General features: G+C 44.1%; 1 protein-coding gene across 1 annotated transcript in view; it reads left to right on the top strand.

Annotated features, from left to right (window-relative positions):
* The first annotated feature begins 2,899 nt into the window (after positions 1-2,899).
* Positions 2,900-10,493, top strand: part of LOC142583653 (uncharacterized) — a 59,154-nt gene continuing 51,560 nt past the window's right edge. The window contains exon 1 of the mRNA XM_075694145.1: positions 2,900-3,657. Coding sequence (XP_075550260.1) covers positions 2,900-3,657 — 758 coding nt within the window. The remainder of the gene's footprint in view (positions 3,658-10,493) is intronic.

The raw sequence follows: 10,493 nt of genomic DNA, 5'->3' as shown, positions 1-10,493 counted from the left end.
GAAATAAAAAAAATGTTTTTTTTTTCGGCAACCACTGCACCGAATCTGCTGAGATTTCTTACATTTAAAAAAGTTACAATCTGGTGACTGTATAGACTGCAATTTTCTATTTAAGCCGTCATTTTTTTATTAACACATTGTTGAATATTGCGAAATGAATAAAAAACTAATCTCTCAAGTGTAAAATAGTGAAACTCTGCAGTGGAAAAAAACATGCATGCATTTTGTAAACTGCATTTATTATATTACGTAAATAATACAATATCGGTATAGTATACTACTAGATTGTGGATAGGAATTTTTCAGAAGCCTTAGAGAGTTCGTAATAATTTACGTGAACTTTGAATAAGTACACCAAATTGGGTCGATTTATATGCTCTAGCAGATGCAGTTTACAGATTTGCGATACCCGTTTTTTTGGCGGAGAGTTACGGATTTGCAAACTCTGAGCTTCTTTCGTTTTTTTGAAACATACCATTTTACATCAATTTCGTATAATGGATGTTGGTCTTTAGATCAATACATCGTTAAACATCATCAGCGGGCAAAGGAACTAGAATTTAACTTTCTATCTCAAATGGAAGAAGTTTCAATAATATCGCAGTAAGGTCATCTCAGAGAAGCATTTCTGCATTTTACATATATTTCAACAAGCGGTGTCAAATTTGAGCCAGAGCTGAAGCTTCCTCTTAAACTAGAGCTGAAGGAACATAAAGCACAGTTTCGGACCTGAAAAGATTGTTGCCAAAAGATATTGTCTATACGGAAGATGGAGCCGGAGATTGAAAATGTATTTTCAGCACACGAAATGAGGTGGTGTCTTGCGACCAGCCTGATCAGCACCAAGTAAAGTGTAGATTATTGATCCTGCAAACATGTTGATATCGGTGGTTCCACCGTAGTTTCCACTGAGTTGTGGTTGCTGAAAGTCGGTAACATGTGTGGATTAACCCAACCCACGTGCACACCAGCTGTTCTTTCTACTGGACGTGTCTTCAACTCTGAAGCGATTTTCAGCTGATAACACACTGGCTTTCACAATATATTCCTTAATATTTCTTCGTTGTTTTGACGGATCTACTTATTCATTTGAATACTTACCAGCATAAAGATTTCACTGTATAACATATTGTAAGAACTCTCATAGGTTCAACAGTAAAAGAGTTTCATGTCCATGAGGTTTAGCATAGCGGCAGTGTGTTGAAAATTACACGTTCAGATAAGCTTCTTATAAAAAACAGCTCCCATAGACTGCATTGGAGGTTGCCACAACTTTGTATTAAGAATGGCATAAAAATGATAATTTAGTGCATTCAACCAGAAAGGCAATTGCTGCAGACTTGGCTTTCGTGCGTCCCGCATTCTCAAGCACCGATTCTTAAAACAGAGCGACTCGTTAAACCAGTGATAGAGATTTTTGAGCTAATTTCATGTACGGTTAGCCTTGAATAAAGTAGCTGAGAAAGTGACATTGCTTTAAAGAATGTGTCTGTTTTACAAGTGAAGGGTCATAATTTTCATTCGGAGTGCTATAAAGACAAGGTTAATTCTTTCGGCTACACATTAGGAATATTGGCGGACATCAGGAGATATTGCGAGTGACGGACTATTTAGGTAACTATGTAGGTCATTCTTGCTGCTCCAGCGCTATGAACATACAGGCTCTGAAGATTTGTGAAGCAGCGAGAACAAACCAAAAAGTAAGTATCCAAAACTTTATTCACATGCAAAAGTCTCGCTACCACGCGCGTTGTATCGCACAAGAGCACTCAACAGCGTGACGCTAAGGCCTGCGTACAAATACATTCGGCGAAACTTACGGCACCATTTCGCAATCCCGCCTTTTAGATGCAGCAGCCGTTCCGAAGCAGAAGGTGTATTTCACGACGTTGCCTGACCACCTTGCCGTTGTGTTCTATAAGGAGTTATTTCCCTGTGGCGTAGCATCTCATATGCCCAACTTCATTGCTTTGCGTTTCCCCTCTTATCTTGCGTTGCACATTGCCCCGATTACTGTCCTTTCCTCACTCCCCTTACGACGTGCCCTGACCCCAGTTGCGCAAAGCGCAGAACAGCACGTCTCACTTTATTACCCCTTCCTTCACTGGAGTCCTTCAAGGGAGTTATTGTCAAGGTTAGGGCGCGGCATCCGACCAAGTTTAAAACGCGTAGAATGTATGGATGAGCTTTCGCTTAGGTCCTTTACGGAGACGTGAGGAACAACGAAATGAGCGAAATTTCTGAGATCTTTTATTAATTGTTCTTACCACGTGTTCGCGACTTAAGGAAGGATTTTTCGTATATAAGGACTGCTGAACTCAGCACAGTCAGCAGTTGGCTCAACATCATCTCTACAGCAATCATGGTAAGCCACTTTGTCCTGAAGTTTTCTGTGCAGCAAAGAAAGTTTGAAAGGACTAATTCAGATACGAGTGTCTTTCTAACAAAATATTCTAGTATGACGCCGCAAAAATTATGAACACGGTGGCAAACTTGCGGAACTATTATCATCATTTCAAGCAACCATCCGAATATTTAATAGTCTTTTCTAATATATAACAAAAGCTTGTGAAACGTACTGATATCAAACAAATTTTAATGCTGGTTCAAAAGCCTACCTACCACCCAAGAGGAAATTTCGCGTGCCTCATACGGGGCAATACTTCGTGAAGTTTAAGAGCTGTCCTACTGAACACAAAACGGAATGTCAGAGATCTCGAAATATGGATAACTGAAAACACACTACATAGATTTCATTTAATGAGCGCATTCACTTAATGAACTCGATTAAGCATAGTCACTACTTCGGTACGTAAAGACAAGTCCATAACATCAGCAGTAATCTGGCTTGTATTTGACGTATAGAAGTGCAAGTGAGGTCCAATAAAAACTGGCACACATGACTACGCAGATCCGTGCTTGCGTCCTCTTGGCTCTGGCCACCAGCGCTTTCGCTGGCTACGCCGGCTATGGCCTCGGCCATGGCCTTGGCTACGGCGGCTATGGTCTTGGCTACGGCGGCTATGGTCTTGGCTACGGTCTTGGCTATGGCGGCTTGGGCTACGGTCATGCCTACGGTGGCTTCGGCTATGGCCTTGGCTACGCCGGCTACGCCCCAGCTGTGGCCCACGTCGCCCACGCTGCCCCAGCCATCGCCACTTACGCCGCTGCTCCAGCTGTGACCAAGGTCGCCACCACTTACCACGCCCCAGCTGTCACCACCGTTGCTCACGCCCCAGTCGCCACCGCTGTCGCTGCTCCAGTCGCTACCTACGCTGCTGCCCCAGCCTTTGCCGCCTACCACGCCCCAGCTGTGACCACTGTGGCCCACGCCCCAGTCGCCACCGCTGTCGCTGCTCCAGTGGCCACCTACGCCGCTGCCTACCACGCCCCAGCTGTGGCCACCTACGCCGCTGCCCCAGCTGTCGCCACCACCACCGTCCACCATGCCCCAGCTGTCACCACCGTTGCCCACGCTGCCCCAGCTGTCGCTGCCTACCACGCCGCCCCAGTCTACGGCTACGGTGTTGGCACCCTCGGCTACGGTGCTGGTCACTACGGTTACGGCCATGGTCTCCTCGGCTATGGCCTGAACTACGGCTACGGCCTTGGCTCTCCCTTCCACTACGGTGCTCTTCTCCGCAAGAAGAAGTGTAAGTATACACTGCAGTTTATATTTTAGCGTGCAGTATATTTATTGAGTTCCACTATTGTAGAGGTCTAGGTATAGTAAAAGACAAACTGCTCCAAATATAACACAGGTGTTATTCATCTCGTCCATGCCTTCTAGCGACTATGATAAATTAAGAAATCCTGAGTGTCATGTGTTTTATTTTTGGAGACATTCATCGCAGGAATGGCGTAAGTTGCACTAGAATTAAATAGAAAGTCCATTCTCTAAGAGAAAAAAATCGTTAGGTGAGGTTATGTAAACACAAAATAAAGTTTGTGAAATCCGCCTTTGTAGCTCCGATAGGCTACTGCACGGTACAGTTCACAGGTTACGGCTCGGTTCCTATGAATGATTTCATCGTTGCACTTTCTTCTTGTTTCGTATCTGTCTCTTCATCATGCAAAGTAAAAGCTGATATCTCTCTAACGTTACAAGCGTAGAATACGTAGAATAACTTGCTTATGGTCTTGTAAACGTAGGGCCGCATAGGTGATTCTCATTTTGGAATCGTTCGTAATCTGCCTGGTGTCTCACATTTTATTATTTTCTTATTGCCCTTTTCAGAAACCCTTCAACTCTAACTTATTCGAAGGATCAAAAGAAGAGAAATTACGAACACCCAGTCTTGTCTTGCTCCAAACGTGAGCAAAAACAGTTAAGATGGATAAATAAAATTGGTACGCACAGTAATATGTCAATGGCTCGTCGTCAGTCATTTGGGGTTTCGGTATGTCTTGCGATACAAAAGTTCGGAGCCCAGTTTGTTTTACGCATGCGCATTTTGTTGCTATCGGACGCATATCTGTAATCACAACGTTCTGCTTGTTCTGCAACGCACCTATGAACACGACAGTGGTGCCGAAAAAATATTGCGCTATGGCGCAGTATTGTTGTGCAAGAATAAAGAATTGCAGCTCCACTTTGAGGTGAGTAATTTTTACAGAACAAGCTGATGTTCAGCTGTGAAAACGCTCACAACCTTGCGTAGTAAAGAAACGCGAAAAAAATGCTTTCTTTTAACTTTGATTGTTATGGGGGCAGTGCGACGCCTGGTTTGAGGGTGACCGGAACAAGCAACTGCAGCAACTATCCAGTGACTAGTTCGGCATTACGTTGGGTCTTAATGTGTCACGTGCTGCTCCGGACAGCGCATTCTCTATGGCCATGCTTCTAGCGTCTGGAGCTCTACACTTACTATCCGGGAGAGCTGGTTCTCAATGTGACAAAGGCCTTTCAGAAGTGTCATAAACCAAATAAACCTGCATACGCTTTCAGTCTGACCTGAAGGTCAAGTTTCTAGCTTGAAAGCATGCGATCGCGCGCGCGTGTGTTTGTGTGTGCGCGTACGTGCGTGCGTGCACGATTTCTTTCAGAATTTCAAGATTCTGGCAATTTCCCACTTTACGGGCAGGTGACCACAAAAAAAAATATAGCTGAAGTACAGTACGTACAGAAAGAGGGACAGAACTGTTAATTGAAACACAGACTGTTTAGCAGGCATGTATTCAACTATGTGCTACTCTGCAGGGAATATGGTATCTAGGGAAACAAACGCCCCAGAAACTTATACTCCAGTATTAAGACCCAACAGCGGCAGGAGTCATGCCATTGTTCTGAAGAAAGAATTATCTCATGTAAATAGAGCCTGTGCGAGACGTTAAAAAAAAGGTTTTGTCCGTTGTTTTCTTACATGCTTTGGCGCACCCGTGTCTGTCGGAACTGAGGCAAGCACCATGAACAAAATAAAATCCAAATATTTTCCTACACTACTTACTACTCACTACGATGCGTACGAAAAGTGGTAAAGCATCCCCGTCCCTTCCGCTTTCTACCTTGTCGCACAACTTCTTTCATTTCTTAGACATTTATTTTGTACGCTTCAATGTCAAATGTCAATAATCACGTGTCAGTTTCTGCTTGCGTTTTATTTACGTCCCCGCTGTGTTCTTAGCAACGAAGCGATGTACTGTTCGCTCCACTGTTGTTGCGATGCTGCCGCGTTCACCGTGGGCGCGTATTTTGGATCCCCGCATGTGAAAGTTCAGCAGAATGCCTGAGGACCGGATATGCGCCTAACTGCCGCCACCAAAGGTAAAAACGAGACATTGGCGCCCATATGCATGCATGCACGTATGAGTGTAGAAGCAGGGTACTGCAGGGATTCCTGAATTAGTACAGCACGACTGGCTCTTGGAAAGGAGCAGCGAAGCTGGATAAAAATAATGTCACGTACCAACGTAGGCGTCGTCTCATACCCTTACTACAATGTGACTCATTTTAATTACGCTAATGCTTTCCTTTGCCTGGTTCTGGTTGCGACGTTTACTTATTTTCTTGTTGGTTTGTTTTGGCCCAGCGTTTCTTTAGCGCACGTTTGTTTGTGCGCGTGCGGGCGTATGTGTCTGCGTGTGTGTGTAAGTGCATGTGTGCGTGTGCATGTGGCGTGTGCGTGCTTACCCGCTGCCGCACAGCGTGATCGGAGAACGCTGTCCTGCCGCTGCTTCCTTGTTCCGTTTCTCACCTCTGCGCTGTCTGCGTGTCTTCCGCTTATTGGTTTAGTCTTTTTTTCTTTTGCCGTAAGTATGCTGATCTTCGCGCTTATGACTTGCCCATAAGTGCAACAGGAATTAAGTAACTTTGGACTGGAGCGAACTTTAAGCTATCGTGGGCGATGGTGAAAAATTAACGACGACTAGGATACACACTAATGCGAAATTTGAGCGCAGTTGTGTTTTAATTTCGCGATAGATTGGGGCAGAGGATGTGAGACCGAAAGTACCGGCTCATTGGCAGCAAGCCAGTGCCGTTAGCACCTTATCATGCAGTATGGATATTGTGCAGCATCAGGCAGTATGGGAATGCTGGCATGATGAGCGGCATCAGAGCCGGCTATGGAAGAAAACGACGACGAAGGCGCGAGCGATATATTCAGGCAACGAATTTGAGACCGAAACTGCCGCACTGACTGGCAGTGGGCCAGTGCCGTCAGCGCCTTTGCAGAGAGAGGGGCCGTATGGAAACGCAAGCATGATGAGCGGCGTCAGAGAGCCAGCTGTGGAATAAGACGACGACGAACGCTCGAGCAGTGCCACGAGCGCGTTCGCGCGGTTACGCTGAACGACGGCGACGCTCCACCCAGGATCTAAAAAGTCGTGCATTTCAACACTTATAATCTCTCTTTAGTTAAGCATTACAAGCATATGCGAGCTCAGTTTCCGAATCTTCTGCGGGAACAGCTTTCTTTTAGGTTGTAATAATTCAAGCTGAAGACTCGTGTCCGTCTCCCTTCAATGAATGATAAGGGCACAAACGCAGTGCGATAGAGCAAATGGGAGAAATAAATAAATAAAGTTACCCCTTCGTATTTTTGTGTAAGCTCTCTTCCAAGTGTTCATAAATGTTGTTAAGAGAAACGCGTCAAAAAGCACATCGACAAAGCGCTTGTGGAGTTGTGCACATTGATGTGAGTAATACAAAAATGAAAGTACAGCCACAGGCGTAGATCTAGTAAACATATAATTATGAAGAATGTGAATGGGAAAGCGTTGTCGTGGTATCTCAATTGGTGAGAGAATGGCACGCTTAATGCAAAGACGTCAGTTCGTATCCGACCTGCGGTTATTTGCTTTTTCGTCCACTTTATTTACTTATTTCAGAACTTCCTGTCTAGGTGCAGGCCTTAGGCAGGTGTGGGTTATCATATTTTTAGACATAAAACAGATATATAGTAAACACATATGAAGAGATACACAAATAAATGAAAATAATAGCAAGATTTCAAGAAGCTCAGTTAAGGAGAAGACTGCACCACCAAACTTACACACAACCAGTATCTGTACAGAGAGCCGCAAAGAATTGACATCAAGGCTCACGTACATCAGAGTTATATGTTATGAAATTGAAAGCATTTAAATGAGATGAAAACGTTGAACATTCGACTGCACCCGCGCGAAGCGAATTGCAATCGGTTGTAGTCCTTGGGAAAAAGGAATATCGGAGCAAGTTGGTGTTATATGAAAGTTAAATTACTTTTTTAGTATGATAGGAGTGAGTGGGCCGTGTGTTTGCGGCGTTTAGGTATGTATCCTTCCTAATACCAAATTGTACATGGTAAGGGCGACAAGAAAATTACGCGGTAGCGCCTAATTTCTAGTTTTTCAAGCTTAGCGTCTTCTACGAGAGCTGAAGGTAATCCCTGAAAAGTGTTTTGTTCTAAAAATTCAAACCTAACCGATTAATACTGTATTTCATTTTTCAATATTTAAAATTTTCTTTCTCTGTATGGATCCCATAATGGTTTTGTACGCTACCAGCTTAATTTCTTGTGTATACTTACCCAAACACATGTTTAAGTATCTCAGCTTTTCAATCACCTTCTTTTGGAAATAGTCAAAGTGGTGGTTGCATCTAAGGTCATCGTAGATTACTCTTAAATACGTATGCTTAGTTATGCTGGTAAGGGTTGATGACCAAAGCTGTATGGGAGATTTATGGGATACTTTCTTGCGAGGAATATACATTGGCACAATTTTCTTTCTCCTAATACTCAACTGTCAATCTGAATACAACGTATGTATTCGGCCTACAGATGCGTTTAGTAAAACCTGGTCATCGGGTGCCGTAACTTCGTGGCATATAATGCACTCATCGGCAAAGAGCCGTATTTTGGGAGTAATGTTCTGAATAATGTCATTAAAAATTGGAGGATGCTTAAGCTTCGCCTTCAAGAGTGGAACGCGACAGCATTCCCGTCGACCCTCCAAGGGGTGTAAGACAATGGGCTACGGCGCAGCGATCACTTACGAGGCGCCCCGCATCGGACGCGATGAGCGTCGAGCAACACAGCGTTCGACGCGGCAACGAAACGTGCGCCTGAGCAAGCGGCGCACGCCTGAGCCTTAGAAACAGCTCGTTTCTAAGGCAACACCGCATTCACTAGAGGCGCTTTTGTACCGCTTTGAAGCATCGAACTCGTGGCTGAGTAAAGGCAGGTCAATCTTTACCAATGTTCACACAGCTAGAACTGTCCTTGAATGCTGTGACGGAATGTATGGGCGCGTGGCCATGTTGCAATTAGATCTGCACAAGGCGTTCGATAAAGTCGTACACGAAGTTCTGTTCTCGATCCTAGACCATATCAATGTTGGATATGTTATTACAGAAGGTGTTAAAATGATGTACAATGGTTGTATAGCGAAGCTGATAATTAATAGGCAGTTAAGTGATGGTATTCCTGTGCAGTCGTCTGTGAGACAAGGCTGCCCTTTATCCCCCCTGCTTTTCGTTCTCTACCTCGAGCCCTTTTGTTTGCGGCTGCTGAAGAGCCCAAACATCCGGGGTTACACTTTTCATAAAACTGAAGTTCGAGCTTTAGCATATGTTGATGATGTAGCAGTGCTTTGTACGGACCATGACAGTGTTAAAGCAGTTGTACAAGAGGCTGTAAAATTTTGTACTGCAAGTGGAAGTGCTATTAACTGGAACAAGTGTCTTGGTTTTTGGCATGGGAATTGGCAATACAAGCCTGAGACTTTTTGTAACATGCAATGGGCGGTAACTCCAGGCACCTACCTAGGTGTCCCCCTCGAACATTATCGAAATAGCAAAGAATATTGGGACAATGAAGTAGTGCCAATGAAAACCCAGACCGGCAAATGGGGAGGACATAATTTTTCAATGTTTGCAAGAGCCACCGTGTGTAATTTGTTTTTAGTCGCTAAAATCTTTTATGTGATGCAAGCGTTATGTCTGACGAGGATGTCTGTGCAAAAGCTGCATAGAATATTTGCGATGTTTATTTGGGCCTCAACATGGGAACGTACAAGTCGTAGTAATCTGTTCCATAAAGTGTTGAATGGGGGGCTGGGGTTGTCACATTTGTTCCTCAAACAGATTGTAAGCAGGTTTCTTTTTTTGCGTGACCAAAAGGATGCTTTTCTGAAAACAATGATTCAAGCTAGACTGCACGATTCGTTGCCTGATTATGTAGTGTCGTCCATGTATACGGGGCCAATGCCTTTAATTGCTTTTTTGCGTGAAGTGGTTGCGCCTTTCCGAATACTAAAAGCAAGATTTTCTAGTGAATATCTGGCCGCTGTTACTAGTAAGAAGTTGTACAAAGATCTTGTTGATGTATTCTTGCCTGTGCCGTTGTATCGTACAATATTTGTTTTAGGTTCAGAACGAGATGTTCTTAAGAGAGTTAAACGAATGCCGGTAAGAGCTTCTGTTCAATCTTTCTTTTTTCAAGTACATACAGGCACTCTCCAGTGAAACCGTGGCTGCAAAGCAAAGGCATTTTTGTACCTTGGTCTGTGAATTGCGTTATATGCAAAAAACCGGAGACGATTGTGCATATCTTTTTGGACTGTCATGACGCAGTGTTTTTGTGGGATATTCTAAAACGTAGCCTTAAAAAGGAATTGCCGTTAAGTGCTTCGGGATGCGCTTCCTGTCATGCGCGGAACCAGAGGAAGTGCCTGTCAATCTGTTAATGCTTCTGTGCATGCACAGTGTGTGGCGAACGCGTGTGGATATTAGGCATGAGCGCATTGTTCAGACCCCAGCACATGAATACTTCATTGAAAGTGTGTTATATATACGCGAATTTTCCTGTGCACAGAGTAATCCTCCTGATTGGCTAAGTGCTTTGGATAAAGTGACTAGCCTACATCGTTCTTATCTCACCACACTGATCCGGCATTGACTAGTTGTCTTTTATGGCCATGTAATACTCACATTGTATTTTCTTTTGCCAAGCCGGTAATAAAAAAAAACTCGTGGCTGAGTGGTAGCGTCTTCGTCTCACACTGCGGAGACC

This window comes from Dermacentor variabilis, chromosome 5 (assembly GCF_050947875.1).
Source record: "Dermacentor variabilis isolate Ectoservices chromosome 5, ASM5094787v1, whole genome shotgun sequence".
Lineage (NCBI taxonomy): Eukaryota > Metazoa > Arthropoda > Arachnida > Ixodida > Ixodidae > Dermacentor > Dermacentor variabilis.
This window is presented reverse-complemented; position numbering and strand designations above follow the sequence as displayed.